Consider the following 19,676-nt stretch of genomic DNA (forward strand, 5'->3'; position numbering starts at 1 on the left):
TAAAAGAGTGTTCCGAAGTTAGGTGTGAACTTTTGTGATTTCCCTGTTCACGGGAGCAATGGTAAAACCTGGAAATGTATTTCTCTGCATGAAAAGTCTCTTGGTCAACATTACAAATCCTCAACAGTCTCTTCCCCAGAAAAGGTTGGAGTCGGTCACACCCACAGATTGGTTGCACATGCATTGGTGTAAAACATTCAAAGCATTACAGGAAACACGATTTTATCTTTGGTAGAGCGGACACAATGTGACAGATTATGAACTCAGCAGGTTCCTGCATGTTGATCATGAAAACAAAAAAGTGACGTAAAAGAAGTCAAAGCTACCTTGATGTAGGAATTGTTATAGAGCTGAGCAGGATAAGTGTGTTTTCTGTTCTGTTTATGAACATGTGATGTGGCTAAATAAAAGTGGTGGGAATCAGAGGGAGGATAAAATATATGATGAAGTGAAATATAAACAATTCTGAAAATGTGAAGAATGCATTGGATCCGTACAATTATTTAGACATCTTTTACGAAAACTTCCAGACCACCATTGGAGGCTGACAACAGAACAAGATGCTTCAATTCTGTTGAGAAAATATTTGTATGTTCTAAACCAATCAGCAAATTCACATTTTAACACGATAATATTGTATTTTTATATTTCTTTGAGCATGAATTACATCAGTTAACCAGGTTTTCAACATTTTTTTAACACTGTTACTTTAACCACATAAACTCTCTAGGAAGTTTTCAAGATCCAAGGATGTTTTCAAATACAGAAGAACATAATCTTGTGTCACAGGAAGAATTTCAACACACTTAAGTGACTTAAACTTTTTTAAATAGAACATAATGTGCTAAGGTGTGAAGATGTTGAAATTAAGTTACAAAAAAGTACTCCCCACACAAATAGATAGAAAAGTGAGTTTTAATATTATTGCATTCAAAACCAATACAAAACAATACTACAGAGGAATAAATTAAGCAAATAAACTGACATTCCCGCATAGGATAAGGAAATGTAAAACTTTTTTGATGTAAGTGAACTAGCTATGCAAAATTGTGATATCGAACCCAATATTAACAATACCCATATTGCTCATTATGAGTTGTTTGTGTTTTTCATATTCATTTTTGCGCTCTGCTTAAAGAGGGGAACTGGATGGGGAAAAAAAAGAAATAGAAAAAAAATGAAATGAAAAATAAGTGACGCATCAAAACATAAGTATAAGTTAAAAAAAATATTGACTAAAAATGACTAAACACTCCATACTGAACCTTTTCCCCGTCAAAATGATGACATAAGTTCTGAACATCCATCATTTTACATCGGCATTGATTCCCTTCCCCGTACCCTAAAGGTAATTGTACATTCGTGTGTTTTCGCCCTTATTTTGCTCACTAAAGAGAGCGAAGCGCGGGCACGGCAGGGTCAGTGACCGCGCACGCTGCCTGTTTATGCGTATGAGGAGGTCCTCGGGAGCGCGCCCCCCCTGGCCGAGGAAGGTGAGCTAGTGTCTGGAGGGGAGGACTCGGGAGCGCGACCAGCCGAGGGATCGATCCGATTAAACTCGATTGGAGTGAAATTAACACAAAGGAGAGAAGAGCATCGCACACTCGTTGGCGAGGTCGCGGATGCGATACACACCGGAGACGTATTTCTCGGAGGAAAACACCGAAATTGGAACTTTTCCTTCTGTTTATTTATACATCAACCGAAAGAGGACAACGGCGATTTTTTTCAAGCGGACATACTAACAAGGAGTTGATCTGAGAAAAGCCCGAGTGACCGACCTTGCTGGGTAAGCGTTTCCTTCAGCAAAGGCTCGATTTTCGAGTCTATTTCAGCAGAAAAGGTACCAAAGTGCGTGTTATCCAATCGAGTCCTCGAAGCCTGAATTACAACCGTCCACCTTTTATTTGAATGGCAAGTTTTCGGTACTTTTCTAATGCGCCCGGAGCCGCAGAGGGAGTTGTGCTTCGAGTCGGGTGGTTTTTCACTGATAACTAACTCGTTTTAAAGGCTTCCGAGAAGGGTTTATGACTTGTATTTAATTCATAAAGTCATTGAGGAGCCGTGTAGCTGCCATGCCGACATGCTAACAATAGCAAGTTTAGCTCTGGGACCCGCTACATAGACACACACACACAGGCACACAACTGTCCCACTAGTTAAGTTGAAAAGTGGAACGGGGATGAATCCAGAAACTGTAGTCCGAGCCACTATTCTCTCAGTTTTCGCCACCTGACTTACTCAATTACCCGCACCTAAATGCCCCGTTTATTGAGTTAGTGTTAGCATTGTTAGCTGATTGTGTTGAACCTTCAGGAGACACGAGGTGGCTCGAGTGTAGAGGTGAGTCACTGGCCGACTCGTTGAGCCAAGCTCCCGGAGATTCCCAACGGATTTTAACCCTCTGATACTGGCCGGGAAATAACTTCTGACCGACTCGGAGTGGTTTTAAAGTCACCGCTTGGTTCAGTTCGCAGTAACGGCGCGTAGTTTTTGGACGGGGTAGTTGGGTGAAGTATCTAGTTTTATCGGACGGAAGGGACGGAGAGGAGGAGGGGGCGGTCATGCCACTCAGCCGAGGTTTATCGGTTACCATTCCCCTCAATGCCTCTCCGGCATGTAGACTTTTAATATGGCAAAACACCGGCTATCGATGCCATTCGAGTTTGGTTCAAAGTGTGGGGATTGTTGAAGAAATTGATGCGTAACGACGAGCGAAGCGCTGCTGATAGGCTAATTAGCAGTGCTAGCCACCGGACGTTAGCCGGCTATCTTCCTCATTGTGCGTTGTTAAGACCTTTTAGCAGCGCAGAAGCGAACCGTCCACCCAACATCCGCGGCTTGACATCTACAAACCCAACTCCTCGACCACTTTTCCGTCGATTTCACTCGCTGTTTCCATACACTATCAACTGCGCTTCACAACACGAGTTCGCCACTTTTTGTGTGCGCATTCCAACTATAAAGAATCGACATGGAGTATAGTTTAATCGTCGCCAAGTGTCTTGATTTAACTCGGGTTTCCTGCGTCGTTCGATTTGTTCTATTGCGTGGATTTCATTGAAGTTGATTTAAGAGTTAGTTACACTTGTTACACGACGCCAACCAGGAGAAAACACTGCCATAAACACCTGCCGATAGACAGACACTACACGTCACAGAAGCAACTAGACACGAAGCCAAATCTATTTCACGTAGTGCTTCTCTCTTTTCATTACATTTCTGTAGTCGGGTCAACTTGCGTAATTGTAACCCTGGTGGTTTGCGCTCACGCGTCTTAGAGTTGCTCAAATGCGTTAGAAAACGACACAAAAAGGCGATTCAACTGCACGATCATTCGTTCGTTTCGCCACTTAGTCCATCGCTAATGCATAATTCACACGGTCTGAAACAGTTGAGTGTGGATGTGCTGTTTTTCCTCCCGCTCCTGACGGCCATCGAGCCAAGAACTGCTACCCCCACACCACCACCTTGCGTCTCTGAGCCAAGATGGCAGCTAGTCATGTAGTGGGCCACAGAGGTAGCGATAAGAGGCCCCGACCACACACACATGCGCGCGCACACACACACAGACCAGATGTTCAGCACTCTTGGCTTCTTGTTGATCCCCGTCTTTTCTTGTGGTTTTTTTTTTTGAGTCGTTCTCCCCCCATATACCAAAGGCTGCTCTGGTTTGTTTGGGGGGTTGTTGTAGACTGAACTGAAACTTGAATACCAAGCCCACCCATGTTTGCATGCTCTTTGTCTTTTGCCACATAGACCATTTCTGAACATGTGAGTCTCAGGGTAGTATTTGTAAATTTAGATAGCTAATTGCCAGCTCTTGGTGCTGCCATCTCTGTTAAAGATCCATCAGTCTACAAGCTGCTTTTTCAGAGTAACAAATCAGTGGAGGTCATTTCAATCACCCATAAAGATGGAGCCCATTCAACATTGAAAAAATGGGGATACTGTGGTCAGTACTGAGGGAAGAATGTTAGAATTCTCTCATCCCTTTACACATTTGACCAAGCGACTTGTCAGTAGGTGAAGTTGTTTGTAATTTACTACTGATATCTCTTGTTGTTTTACTCATACTTGGTCTTTCTGCATGGAGACCTTGATCATCTGGTGATGACCTAAATGTTATCAGAAGCACTGACTTGCAGTTTATATAAAAGATTTCATACATGAAATTGTATGAGTTTATTCCCAACATTTTCTCCTTCTTCTCTGCTGCACTGCTGGCAATAAGTGCATCAGAGTTAGACTTTTTATCCCCCTCGTACCCATATTCCAGTTGCATGTGATCAATGACTCCTCCAATGGTCTAAAACAGAACTGGGTGCGGCCTGTGGGCCAAATCTGGCCCTTTGACTGTATTTATATGGCCCTCCAGGAGTCAGAGTAAAACTATAAAACTGACATTGTCTCTGAGATTTTTGTCTTGTGCATTGTTTTAGAGTAGTAAGTAGATTTTGAAATGTGAGGCATATCGAGAATCTTTCAAAGGAGTGTGGTTTAAATTAAGTAAAACACAACAAGCCAACATTTTCTGTGCATTTTAAAGTGTAATTTCATAATCTCACACATTGTCATCACTTGTTTATTACCAATTTTCTCTTGTCTGTCGGCCCCTCTCAACGGTCACAATATATACCTGGCCCCTTAAGGAAATTTAACTGCCCATCTCTGGTTTAAAAACAGGACTGATTGATAATAATGAATGACAATCTAATAATGAATGTCTGTATGTCAAACAGTGCCAAAGAAAATACTTGATTTTGGCCAAAGAAAATATTTTTGCCAACATGTGCAAAGAATGTATACTTATCAAGGGAAACAACACCAACACTAGCATTTTTGCAACATGAAATGTTGCTTTCAATGATCTTGAAACTTGATATATTACTGAAGACATGACTGTCTTCATCTACACAGTGATTTTTTAATTATTTAGGTGCACCAAGACACTGAATTGCTTATTGAAAAAGGGTCAAATAAAAATGCCAACTTAAGTAACTGATGTCCTCTCTTCTCGTGGAACAATTTTATCAAAACAAACTGCAATTCTGACAACTGAACCTGGTTATTGAAGATCCAGCAGCTTTAGAACATTTTAGTGTTTTCTGAGAGTTTTCATCTCCTATTGAGTAGATGCCATGACACCATACATTGTTGGCTGTCAACTTTACTTTACTTAGCTGGCTGTATTAAGGTTGGAATGCAGTTTCCAATGTACCTTCTTTTGTGCCATTTTATGATAGTTTTGGGGCATTTCCAGTCAGATCTCTCCACTTTCATCATAACATCATTTTTGGAGTGTTAACATTTTCACCAACAGCCACATACAACAAAGTATGTTGTCCTTGATGCTTTACAAGTGTAAATAAAGGTTTGTAATGTCATATTAGCCGTTAGCTGCAAACAGTCACGGATCATGTAAGGAATATTCCATCTGAGAATTGTAATCTCCTCACTTTTGAATGTTGAAACCATTCACTGTTTAATATCATATCACACAACCCTAATATAGAAGTTAGATGTATTAATAATATCCCAGGGCGGGACTGATGGCACATGTAAAGTTAAGCAATTGCCACTAATGAGAACACAAATTAAATTCATATGACCCATGAGCAAGGCACATCATAGGGAGAAGGGTGTGTGTTGGGGATGTAGGGCATTATTTGTATAAAAACGTATACATACCAGCATGCACGTGAAGCAGGTGTGTAGCTTAATATTGTTTACAAACGTTTTGTGAGTTACAAAATGTTTGCCATGGACCGTGACTTTACAGAATATGGGGAAATTACAGCAGCCATAATTGCTTCTATCTCATTGCTAGAAGTTTTATTCTTGACTTGTTGATCAGTAATTAAATGCATTTTTATAAAAAAAAGAGAGCGTAAAGTAACAGGCTTGTATCCTATGTTAACCTGTTTAAGACTGGAAAAAGTCACAATCCCAGACGGTTTCGGAATTCCCCTGGGACCTATTTTTTTTCAGCTGTCAGAGAGAACTCGTTGGGAAAAACAGAACATCTTTATGGTGCGTCTGCTGACAACATGTTTGAGATGGGTATTGTCAATATAGTGTTAACCCTAAAGCTAGCTTGTGTCTTCGGTTCATGTTTCACTTCCAAACTGACATTTTGGGTGCCTTCTGAGACAATTAAAAATTAACTCACTTTTGTTTTATTCTTCTATGAGCAAGTACGTTTGCCAAGCGGTTAAGTTCACAGTCATTCAGCAATGAATCCCAGTCAATCCCAGTCCAGATCATGACTGCAATAATAACAAATATATTAACATACACTTGAGAATCAAACCTGTAATGTAGATACATTATAAAGTCCATAATGATGAGTATCTTAAGCCATATTGCCCCAACGTATTTTTTCATTTTTGCATGAAGTAAGTAATTGCAAATTTTCATCAGTTTGGCATGTCTTTGTGTCTGCCCTACTAAATTGTATGAACGTTTGTTTGGTTAAGTTTGAATGGTTGTCCAGGACCGTGTTTCCTGATTCCTGAAGATTTCCCCTGTGCATTGCTGGGATTATCCACTTTGCTGTATTTCTGATTATCAGAGATGAGCTCAATTGGATGCATATAATATTAAATTGGTCCATTAATACCATTGATATTATGTAAACCCTTGGACTTTGTAGTAGCAGGTATAGTTCAAATTTAAAGTTGTGCTGTCAACGTTGTTACTGCCTGTAGAGAGTGACTTTGTCACTTGATGCACATGCTACGTTGTACATGATGATGAAGGCCATTTTGAATTGGACTTAAACCATGACAAATGTGTTGCTCAGGGCCATACCTGTGCTCCCCAAAGTATTGTTTTTGACGCCTGTTCAGTTTTAGTCTAGTCTTTGCATCAAGCTGTCATTTTAGTTTTTGTTCGCCTTAGCCACTTCCATATTTTTTTCTTGATCAGTTTTGCTCAACTGAAAGTCAAATTAATCCGCTCAATTAATTTACGCCTCTACATCCAGTTCTATTATCACCATCATAATTATGCTCTTTCTATTTTAAACAAATTTCGCTTTTCCATTTGAAACACCGCGGTGGAGCCACTATTTATTTCTTCCCTAGCCTTTGGTGCTCCCATAGGGAGGCACATTTCTTGAGAAGGGTGCCGGATGGTATAACAGTGGGATCATAGTCATTTTCTGCGTCAGTTGGCTGAACTTGTTTTATAAGGTTGTGGTGCTCGATCACACGCCTCTGTCTGCCGTCCTGGAAGGAAGACCTCCTCGTTTTTAGGCAACGTGACATTTGTTTTTATTTGGTAAACCATGTTTTGCCTTTTATGCACCATCAATATTGATATATATACATATATATATATATAGTTGTCACATGACCAGAATGTTCACTGCATCTTGTCTGCTTTTCCTTGCATGATGATGATTTATTGATGGCAATATTTTGTCAATAACGCTGCCTCACTTTTTTTGCCTGCAACATTTGTTGAACAATTAACTCTTATATGTAACGTCCCATGGCTTGCTCTTTTTTTCATATTCTTCATAGAGAGACATGATTTGTCTTGAATCATTTTATGTCATTTATTAGAATAAAGACATTGCCACATACATATGTGACTTGGAAAGTTGCACTACTTGGCGTGTAGTGTCATTTATATACAGACGTCATACCGTGGGTGAGTTTTTCTGTTGAGTTGACGGCAACAAGTCGCGCCACTCTGTAGTACAGTAGACTTGTTTGTCAGAGAAGCCATTTTGTCTCTTATCATGTGTCATGGATGGCAGCCCTGTTAGGAGAGATGAGAAGTGGTGCTGTTGTTTGCCTCCATCTCTTTCATCTTGTCATCTGTCCCCCACCTCCACACCCACCCACCCACCCACCCACCCACTCACTCACTCACTCACTCACTCCATCGCTGCCCATGCATGAGCTCACTCCTCTTCTTCACCGCTCCATCTTTGCCTCCATGTCGGTGTTGTTCCCTCCCTTCCAGTCCTCATTTCCAGCCAAAAGGTTAGCAGGGGTCCTTAGCACTGCGCTGACATTCAGAACCGAGTGTCACTGCCGTCCTTCCTCCCCTTGCGTTCATCTCTCCTCCACCATCCCCCACGGTCCCCCCATCCTCCTCCTGCAGTGAAGGCCTTCTGGACAGAGTGCTGTGCCTAGAAGAGTCTGGCTTTAATTCAAGTCGAGTTTTTGCATGATTTTCTTTTACACTTGTATGAAAAGGATGAATTGGCCTAACAAACTTTATTGATCTATACATAAATTCCTTTTATCTATTGATGTCTTCTTCAAATCCTGCCCCTAATGCACCCACCTGGACGTTAATAGGTTTGTCAACATCAATGAATCTCTCTGTCTCCCTAACAACAGCTGTGAAGTCATCCTTCAATCTTCACCGACTTCCTCTCGCTAAAATTTTAGTGTTTCTCTCCAAATCACGAAATGTTAAGTGTTTCATGAAAATTAAATCAAGAAAAGATGGAAGACCGAAAGGGTAAAAATGAATTGAATCTTACTGAAATTATTATTTTCGGATGAGTTTGACTTGTGGAGTACCCTTGCTTTGGCTCCATAAAGTTATTTTTTAAATTAGAGAATTGGCTTTAGTGATTCTCTTGTGAAAGCATGATGAACTCATCAGAACTGACCGGTTCGGAAGAAGGGGTTCTTGTTCTCTAGGGGATGTGTGACCCCAGATCTCAATTGGTTGGCTCTGCAAGTTAATTGGGTGTTAGGCAAGCAGGCGGGGCAATAAGGGAAACAAGCCAATCCCGGGGGACATGATCTCAACCTCCCTGTTCTATTGGTCTAAGAGTGCTTGTCTGTTTTGTTCAGTGATGCACACCAGAGCTTTGTGCCGTATTATTAGATGTGTACGCCAATGTATGTAATTATCTATACTCGTGTTTCATTTCATTAATATCAGCAAAATGACTCCGTGAATTTTATGCCTTGTAACCTGGTCTCTCACGTCTGAATTTTTGCCATGAGACTTCTGTAAAAAGAAAAAAAAGTCAAACAAATAAGCTTATGAAGTATCGCAAAGTGAAAGGTCAACAATCCATGACTTGCTGATGGACACTTGTGGCATCTGGTACACGATGACTTTGTTTTGGACTTTGAAATGAAGCCACTGATTTTCCATTGCATAAGTAAAAGCACTTTTATTTTTTGCTATCGTATCACTCACTAACAGCACCGTTATCCTACTGGAAGACGTTGTGAAAGACTTTCTAACAGGTTAGCACGAATTGCAAGTTCTTAAGCTCTCAGAGAGTGCGTGTGGTTATCCAGCAGGTTCTCTCAACCTCCCAGCATGGCCTACTTCCCCCCCACATCCCCGCCAAATAGGACCAGTCTCCCTGCCTCTGTGGCGTCTGGGATCAGACTGAGAGCCGGCCAGTGGTTTTTCCGACCACATGGTAAGGGAACAGATTGGATAAACACAGCCCTTTCCTGCTGACCCGCCCTTGCCATCCCAACCCCACCGCCACTGCCCCTCTCTCCCCCCCCCACACACAGCCGGCTGACATGCACACCACACACACACTCTCCATTAACGAGGCAGCCGTGCGTAAAATAACCAGATTTTCTCTTGCTTCACCGCTTCTCTCTTTCTTCTCTCACTCTCTTGATCCCCCACTCCACCAGCACCCCCCCTTTTGCTCTCTTCCTTCCTTCCGGGCCTCAAATCCCAGCCCCAAACACACCGCCCAGCATCCCCTCACTTGAGCGTAATTACACACACAGCCAGCCAGCTTCTGCATGCTGTCTTCCATTTGGGAACAAAGGTATAAATTATAGCAGCTTAGATCTCATGGTAATAAGGGGTGGGTGGGTGTGCACGTGTTCTCCAGAGGAAGAGAGAGATCACTCACTACTTCAGGTGTCTAGTTAGGTTCTGTAAGCTCAACGTTTGGTGTCGTTTGCTCCCCTCACTTGGTTTTGTTTGTCTGTTTCTGTCTGTGTCTCAGAGGAAGCGTGGTGTTGTTGACATGGCAGAGATTTCCTGTCGTAGAGCCTGGAGGCTGCATACAGTTTAGCTGCCAAACTGTCGACAGCACAGACAAGCCTGCACTGAGCTGTTGTTGGCTAATCTTTCTTCCTTCCTTGACTGCAGACGAACACTGACTGAATGTACTCGGCAGTTCAGAGAAGCGTTGTTCACTTTGATTTGTTGCACTCTTTTAGTTACTTTCAATAAATTCAAGAAATTCGTCAATCGCTTTTGAGACCTGAGACTTTTTTCCACACAGACTTTTTTCACTCAAGTGTATCGATGAACATCTGATTTTTATTTGTTTTTGCATTCTTGATGAGGGTGCTACGAAAACTTTTTATCTTTTTTTTTTGTTGGCTAGACCCTGTGTCTCCCTATACCTGACTGTTATTAGTGGTCTATTCACAAATTGATAAGTCGTAGTTTATTACTCAATGGCCAATGAGATGAGAATTCATGGGCTCAGTTATGGTCAGGATTTGTCTTATTTGCTCACCTTTTTTATGGTTTTACCTCACAATCATATTTTGGACTTCATATTCATTTAGTCACGCTGGATTGCTTGATGCGGACTGACTGACAAATCTGTGAAGAAATACCTATACATGTTGAGTGGAGTGCTGTCCACTGGCATCGCATGCATTGTGCAGAGGCATGAGATATATCAGAGGTTTAGCTTTTCAAAAGCAGTATTTGTGTCATTTAATTGGTCAAATAAATGTTGAAACGACGTCTGCAGTAGCCTTCTGTGCTACAACCCTTGGACGATCACTCGCAATTGTCATTTCATTAGCGTGTGTAATTACTGATCATCTCATTTGATTTGATGTGTACAAACACAGCGTGCTTCTTGTTCCATATGGAATGCTTTTTATCGCTTTGGTATGGTCTTTTGCTGTACATCATTGCACTGAAGTGATGAGAGTGGGGTGGGACACTGTCTCAGCGGAGATGACAGGCTGCATTTTTGGCTGCTTTCGAGTGAAAAGGGTATTATGTTCATTCCATACTGGATGCAGTCACTGTGAAGGTATTTCATGTATACTGCCCAGCCCTAATAAAGATGTGACTGTGTACCAGTGGATTCATGCGATACAAATACCTGAAGTAAGCTTCTTGTCAACCCATAACTGGTTAAGTCTTTTTCACGAACACACTGTACTGTAGATTACACCCAGTTGTTTTGCCCATTTCAGGGACATTTTGGTCATTATTGGACCTCTGGAGTAGTTTTATTTTATTTTTTCAAAATACTCCACACATTGTTTAGGAAAAAAATGACATCATGGTTTTGATTTGGAGGGATTTTAAAGTTGCCTTTAATTTTAACTACTATTCGGATTGGTGAGTTGATCCGCTTGCTCAGTTGAAATTGTTACACTGCAGTTCTTCCACTTGAATCAAATGAATTCTAATGCAGCAACCTCATAAGACACTTACACGTGTAGCGAAAGAGTTCTCCATGATATATTGGTGTGTGTGTGTATATATATATATATATATATATATATATATATATATATATATATATTGGTAAGAAAAGTTGTGAATGCTACATCCCTTTTTGACTAGAAGACCAGTGCTGGAATATTTAACATTCAATCCATGTTGCTGGTTGTTTCCTAAACAAAGCTGATGTGCATCAAGGTAATCAGAGATTCTGTTCTGTTGTCGATGTCTCCTATTTGCTCTGGTGTTGTTGCTGATAAGATAGCTTTGATATTTGAACAGCAGTAATGGCAACCCACCTTGGAGTTAATATTTGACACCCCCCAACTGATGTAAACGTAATGATGTTTGGAAATAAACCCAGAAGTCATCGTTGGTTTCCCACAGTTCTTTTTGTAATGTGGTGGTGTATCAGCGAAAATGACAATCAGAATACTGTGTGAAGTTGTGCCGCAACATGCCACACATAGACTCTTGTCACGTGTTGCACACATTTGATGACGCCTCAGCAGTTCTTGTATTGCATTGGTATGTTCCTTGGTATGTGAGTCATGATCTTGGGTGTTCTTTGGTTGAAAAGTCAAGGTTGTCAAAAGTGGAGATCCGTTTTTATCTGGGTCCTCACAAGAGCTAAACAAATGAGCCTGTAATGAGATTTGTCAGCACACTGACCATTCACCTAATTCCTGGTACGGTGTCTCTCCCCCTGCTGTTTAGAGAAGGAAGGTGAATCCACAGTACTCCTCATTGGGGTGATCATTCTCAGGAGGTTGACTTTGCTGATGACAGTGATATGACCTTAGCCTCGTTGTGTTCTGTTTTGAATGGTGTTAGAAGAAAATTCTTTTTTCTATATTTTAAGTCTTTTTTGCTGGATTTTCACTTACTATAATTTTTCTTTTTTACTGTACACTGAAGGATAACTCTTGCGTCTCCACACTCATGGGACTTGCCATTCACTGAGTGACACTGCACTATAAATGCAACTTGACATTTAGCGATCGACTACCGGAGGCCGCTCATGTTTAGGAGCTCATGTTTATTTTATCTGGCTTTGAAAAGCAGGTAGGACATGCAGCTTTGACCTGCGACCTCAGACTACATTATATGAGTATGATGAATTCATGACTTTTATCGGTCAGTTTGAGTAAGGATGCATATTTATAAATGTTGCTTCAAGTTCTTTAATATACAATGCCTTAAAATTTCTGATTTCACTTTCGCGAATTTTCACTGTCAAACTAGAGCAATTAACTTCATGTACTTACCAAAATTACCAAGTTAACCACTAATGTGTTTATTACTTTTTTTTATTTTTGAAGCGGCAATGTTCCCACGCCAGTGCTGTTGCATTCAGTTGTTTAGTCAGTATTTTCTTCTTCTGTTTCCATGTAATCTTTCGTTGTGGCAGTTTGTCATGGGTGTTGATAAGATCAAGTTCGTTTTTGTTATTGTGACGCCTCTTTGGCACCTCTTAAGTTTTAATGAGCAGCAACGATAATTGATAGCAATATAGGTATATGAGCATCATTGAAAAAATTCCTTCCATAGTTTAATTCCTGTTTCTTGAGTTCCAATTCCTTCAAACTCAAGGTAGGGACAAAAAAGTTCACGCTTCAACTGAGCTACCTATGTCTTTCTGTCCAGACTTCTCACTGAATTTCCATTCTACCAACGTTTTTACTTGCTGGCTGCCAGATGATGCGGGTAGTTTCACATGCTTCTGTGAGAGAATTCAGAATGTCAAACAAGCAATAAGGAACGGCTTATTCTGTATAAAATGATAAACATTTTTCTTTGAGGGATCTATCATAACTGTTGGCACTTTTTAGATGCCCCATAATCTGGAAATGCTCATGAACAAATTGTTTTTGTGTCTCATCTGTAACTCACAATATATAACATAATAAATAACATAATGCTGCCTCTTTTTCTCCCTCAGTTGCATGAACATGTTCACTTGGTGTACAGGAACCTTCACTAATGTATGCAAAGGCAAGATCTGGCCGTCTGGGAGTTGAACTAAAAATTGAAATTGAAAAATGTGAATGATTCCATTTGTTTTGGAAACTTTGTCCTGGTTGCACTCACTGACTGGTCTTGCACAACCAAAATTTGACCCAAAAATAAATCTGACAGAACTCTCTGTTCTGCACAGCGGCACTCGACAGTCATCGTGCCTTCTTCTGTATTCCCACTTAGAGAACTGGCATTTGCCCCACACCATACGTCTTATATCATCGGGAGCAACTGATGCACATTTTGAGAAGTCACTGTAATGTAAGTCCTGGTATATGTCAAATTTTCATCAAAAAAATAGAATTGTTAAGTCCTAGCTTTCCACTTAATTTTTTATTACACTGTAACTACTGGAACACCAACAACAGTTCTGTGTGCAACAATCCAGTTTATGGATTGAAATATGCTCTGTGCACAAGTGCTTCAAAAGCTAGATGTTCACTTGTTTTTTTTTGTTTGAGGTGGTAAGTGGCATTAGTGTTCGCTGTATATTTGGCTGCGAAATAGAAGGTTGTATGAGTTGACACATTTGTTTAATTGGTCAAATATTCAAGATTCAGGACAAATCCCTTGATTTGGGGATGAGTGGTGACCTCACTGAGATGAAGGTGTGTAAACTATGCCTGAAATGCAGTACAGTTACACCTCTTGATTTTAGAGTTGTCCAACCTCTGAGTGTAAATGCTTAGATTCTGTGTTTTTGCTCAGTTGTTTCCACAGTGTTGGTCAGTCATAGACATGTATATTTTCATTTTTTCATCATTTTCATATTGGCATATTTACTCACAGATTGTGGACTTGCTTTCAATCTCAATTTGGGTGCAAAAGTTCACCTGGAATTTTTAGTTAACTAAAAATTATACAATTCTGGCTTCTGATACTCGCTTCTGGTGGTATTCTGCAGTGGACACGCTAAGAAAAGAACCACACAGAGCAAGACAGCTTGTAGCATGTTTGTCTTATCCCTAAATTAATATGCTTTCTTAAGTTTGATGTTGAGGTTTTACAGTACATAATGATTCTCTCTTCTGAAATGTTTATTGGCTTCAACCAAGTAACCCAACACTTCAACATTTTTAGTTCCCATACTGTTGATTTTTGTTCCTCAGTCATGCATTGATCTGACACAACGTGAAGCCATTAGTTCTGTGTTGAGGTAATTATATTTACATGCATTGTGTCATTCATGGCACACAAACAAAGCAGACAGAAAACGTGCTGACACCGTGTTTGCAGCGTTTTTGATTTTATTCCAAAACTTGCCAATTCACTTAAAACATGTCGAAGGAAGTGCCCTGCCACTATGTCTACTATCATGAGCTTCTCACTCTGCATCTTAAATATAAGAAAACAAATTTGAGTAACGTTTGCGAGCTGAAAGAATCCAGCTGCTGCTTATAACTATTCAAAAAAATGAACAAACCTTCACTGAGCAGGTAGCTGAACGCGGCTAGCGTGGTCAACAGTAATGCTAGCCACAGCTGATAACAGAACAACCAGCATCATTCCTGGGCCACTGGACAAACATCTTTTATCTGTTTTAGACAGTATGGACGAGCAGAGCTTTACCAAACTGTTGGAAGTCACCCTGACCACCATGTTTTAATGGACACAGACACATGTACAGAGTAAGCGTAGCACTGAAATAATACTGTTTGTTTGTAAGAACAAAAAACAACGACTCAGGATTCATCATAGTAAATACACAAGCAAACATGAGAATAAACATTGAAACAGAACTCATTGAAATCTGTTTACTTTGTTAAAATAACTACTACACAGTAAATACATTTTATTTATGGAAGTAACCTATATGTTCGTACCTGCCTTTTGAAAATCATTTTCTGCGTACCCCCGATAGAATGCCTGTAACGCATGCTAAAGGGATGACTAGCTCACATTATTTAGTTTTACAATTGTGTTAGTTGTACATCCGGCATGTCTTTCCTCCTTTACTGTATTTGGACTTCGGTTGTCCTCATTTCGTTTTACCTGGTGCCATCATTTCTGACATTCCTCATCCCCATGACCTCTCCATCCTCTAGATGTTATGACAGCTAACTAGTTCAGTGCTCTACGTTTTCAGAGAACTGGAGTTTTTAAGTTTCATTAAAATGAGACCACTGGTTCCTCAGCAGCAGTTAGCGCAGTGAACGCTTAGCAACACCCGCTGGTCACAGTGTGCTAGATGACGAGCCTTTCTCAGGTGTTGTTTACGTTGCCGTTTGGAGTCGGGTGCAGCATTTGTTAGCCACCTGAATCTGACAGTTTTGGAAACTTTCAAGAATGTAGTCACTCTGTCACGGAGTCCCGCTACAACCGTGATCGATCGGAGCATCCCTACTCTGAAGCCTTACCCCAACTTTTAGATTTATTTGAGTTACAGGTTAATAAACAATTTATTATAAGTATAATTTACATATGACATACTTGCCTGACTTCCATAATTCACCTCAAATCCTTTTTCAGCTGAATATACATATACAACACCTATGCAGTTTCCACCGTCACTTTTACTGTACTTCCACATTCTGCCTGTCTATCCATATACATTGTGTTTACTTCTCCCTGAATTCTGAACATTCTGCTTGCCTCATTTAGATCCATTTATTCTCTGACCTCCTCTTCATAGTTACTAATCTTGTCCTAGATAGATCACTGGCCTGTGCCATCCCCAATCTTCCACAATTCTGTCCTGGTAAGGTGGCAGTTTATGGAGAAACTACTCATGTATCAATAACCTGATAATGACTGATTTGGTGTATATATCGACATATATTTATTCTTGCCAACGTTCATTGACATGGCAGCCTCTCTCCATCTTCTGGGGGAGGGACAACACCCATCTGAGTGACAGGTTTTAGTCACACACTACATGCAACCTCAACGCTGTAATTCTTATGCTTTTTGCCATGAAGGAAATGTTAGTTATTTTTCTGTATTTCACTCCATTTGTCTTTCTCTTTATTTTCGTAATTGAAATCCGACCGTGTTATGGTGTCATTTATTGACATATGCTAATGCCACCCTCTGCCTTCCCTTCCTTTTTTGTTTTCTCTCCTCTAGAAACCCCAATGACGACCATGGAGTAGCAGACATCAGATCAGCAGCTAGCTAATTAGCTCCTCATTGCACCACCCACCTCCTTCCATCACGTCCCCTCCATCTGTGGGCCGGCCAGCCAGCCATGGCAGACCCAGGGATGCTGAGTTTATTTGGGGACGATACAGGCTTGTTCTCAGATGGACTGGATGGTTTAGGAGACTGTTATCCTCAGCAGCCTGCCCCGAGCCAGTCAAATTCCCTGGCCCAGCAGACAAATGCCTCACTCAACCATGAGCATCAAGGGAACAGAGTTTACCACCAAGGCATGCTCCATGGTGCTGGACCTGGCCCAGCCCAGCCTAAATTGGGTCAAATGTATGAACACGGTCCCTATGCAGGCTATGATCAACCGGGTCCTCCTGCTGGAAGGATGATGACCCAGAATGGTCCAAGCCAAGGCCCACCAGTTGTGAACACTTCTATGAATGGTATGGGCGCCCACTACCATAATAACCCAGCTAACTCTAGCAGTACCCACCATGGTTACCCTGGTGACAGTGGTGGTGGTGGTAGTGGTGTTTGGGGGCCACAGCAGCCGCAAAGGTCAGGTTACCCGCCAGCTCCAAACCAGGCTAGTGGTGCTCCCAACCAGATGGGCACATACCAGATGTCTCAAGGAAATTACGGCGGAATGCAAGGCACACCTACATCCAACGCAGCACGCATGAACCAACACTACCCTCCACAAAACATGACCCACCCCCCTGCTCAGGATCCATCTCATTACATGGGACATGTTGGAATGGGGCCTGGACAGATAAGGCACCCACAGCCTCAAACCCAAGGCTACCCTAACATGGGTCACACCCCTAGATACCCACACTCCCCTTCCAGACAGCCCCCTCATCCTCTTCCGCATCAACAGGGCATGACCGGCTTTGGGGCTGCACAGTACCCTGGATATCAGGCCCAGTATGGAGCAATGGGTTCTGGGATTGGACAGAGTTCCAACACTACGGTTGCTGCTAACACCAGTTCATCAATGGGATCAGGGCAATTAGCCCAGAGGTTCAATCAAGCATCTGGTCCAGCACCAGGGCAAAGATACCCCCCAGGGCCACCACATCAAACTCATTCAACAGCTTTGCACCAACAGCCAGCTGGCCAACAAGGCCAGCCAATGCATCCCCTTGGTCACCCTCCGAATCTTCCCCAGTCCCAAAATCAGCCCCAATCTCACCTTGTTCCCCCAGCTCAGGGATCCTACCCCTCCACCCCATCTGTATCCCCTATGCGGGTTTTGGGAACCCCTACACCACCCCCACAACAGGTCCGTCCCCCAAGTGCAGGACTGGCTGGTCCAACAGATGGTGCTGGATACACACCCAATGCTATTGTCCATCCTCAGAGAACCCCTCAAGCCCCTCTGTCAGCTCCACACCAGCAGCACAGTATGCCCCCAAATGGTGGGCAGATGTATGCAGGCATGGGCCCACAGCGTGCTCAGCAGATTGGGCCAAACCGGCCTCCGTTCCCTCCACAGCAAGGTAATCACTAATGCTGGTTTGACTTTTAGATATTTGTGTACTACAAACTGTAACACCTCAACATGCAAGTCTTGTGTCTTGTCGCATGTATATTGCAGATGCTTTTAACCGAAACGCTATCTTACTACTATGCCATGCCCGCTTTAGAGTTTAGCCAAGAAGGTCTGAAGTTCAGAACTCCAAAACTTATTAAGGATATTGTCAGTTACTGAAGTTTTTGCTCACAGCAGGGAGAATTATTTTAATAATTTTCATCTAAAACTGTGAAGACACAGTGAAGACGCAGCATTGATTGTATAACTGTCCTGTCTTGTGTCCAGGGCCACATGAAGCACCAGTAAACCAGGGTGGAGAGCAACATCTGCTTCAGAACCAGCAGCAGGCCTCCAGGAATGGGCAGCCCCTACAGTCTTCTCCTATGGGTTTCCAGGGTCAGCAGGCAGCACTGAGTACTACTAATCACAGTCACCTGGCCCACCACCACCACCTCCAGAGCACACCTCCTCATCCCAACCAGGGCTCCCACCCTTGGCCTCCTGGCCCTGCGGCCCCACAACCTCTGTCATCCCCTCCTGTCACACCACAAAAAGTGCCTCATGTACCGGTGAGTTTTTGCTCAAAAGGTGCACTGGATGGTGCATTTTGTTATAAATATGTGTGGATGCTTCATGTGACTGTTTATTTTTCATATGGGTGGGGTAATGTGTGTATTTGGGGAGTGTGTGCTGCATCTGTGTGCTCGTGACATTTGAGAACGCAGCGGTACATCAGGCACAGATTCGTGTGTGACTGTGTGTGCGTATTTTTGCAGCTGTTTGCTTCCAGAGAGAGCGTGTGCAATACACATACAAACTAAAGAGAGCACACACAGAGGCGCCACTAGTATAATCTCTCCTCCCCCGAGCTCCCACAGCAACCCCTCCTCTTTAGAGGAAACCTCCCTTCCTGTCCTCCCCCCTCCAGTCTCCTCTCCTTCCGCTGTCACTTTGACTGTCTCCCTGTCTGTTTGCCTTATCCATTTGGTGTCATTGCTCAGTTGCTATGCTTGTGGATTTTCGAAGAGGTGACTTGATTGAGGTAGTGAATGAATAAGTTGGAGGGGAGGGCTCAGGAAAGGGGGCTCATGGAGCAGGAAAATATGACGAGCTGTATGGTATCTTATTGGGAAACTAGTTTGGAAACATCTGTCCTCCTTTGTGCTTGTTTGAATGTGCTCCTCTGCTGTTGCTCATGTCACGTGCCCCTGGCTTCCATTAGCTTATATTGTTGCTCAAAGCCCTCATTCTCCACTGACCCATTCACACACAATAGTAGCCCTGTGGTCACACACAGATCCAGTCCCCCTCTTCTCCTCCTTTCTTGTTGACACTCCTCACCAGCGACAGCGACCCCCCCCTCCCTTCAACTCCACCTTCAAGCTTGCGCGGCCTCGTTTTGTGGTTGACATTTCAGCTGTCACACTTAATTTATCCAGCCCTCCTGACCTAGATGCCAGGTTGACTGGTGAGCCCAGTTCCTCGCCTGGGTGCACTGCATGTGCCATCCTGCTCTTGGCTACTGGCCCCAGTGGTGCACATACTGAGACTCAGAAGTTGAGTGTGGTCTCGAATGAGATGGCAAATGAGC

The 19,676-nt window shown here is 42.4% G+C and overlaps 1 protein-coding gene across 1 annotated transcript in view; it reads left to right on the forward strand.

The window, feature by feature from the left end:
- The first annotated feature begins 608 nt into the window (after positions 1-608).
- Positions 609-19,676, forward strand: part of chd7 (chromodomain helicase DNA binding protein 7) — a 52,287-nt gene continuing 33,219 nt past the window's right edge. The window contains exons 1-3 of the mRNA XM_053883944.1: positions 609-1,789; positions 16,525-18,050; positions 18,371-18,654. Of these exons, the coding sequence (XP_053739919.1) occupies positions 16,646-18,050; positions 18,371-18,654 (1,689 nt within the window). The 5' untranslated portion in view covers positions 609-1,789; positions 16,525-16,645. The remainder of the gene's footprint in view (positions 1,790-16,524; positions 18,051-18,370; positions 18,655-19,676) is intronic.

The sequence above is a fragment of the Synchiropus splendidus genome, chromosome 13 (assembly GCF_027744825.2).
Source record: "Synchiropus splendidus isolate RoL2022-P1 chromosome 13, RoL_Sspl_1.0, whole genome shotgun sequence".
Classification (NCBI taxonomy): Eukaryota; Metazoa; Chordata; class Actinopteri; order Syngnathiformes; family Callionymidae; genus Synchiropus; species Synchiropus splendidus.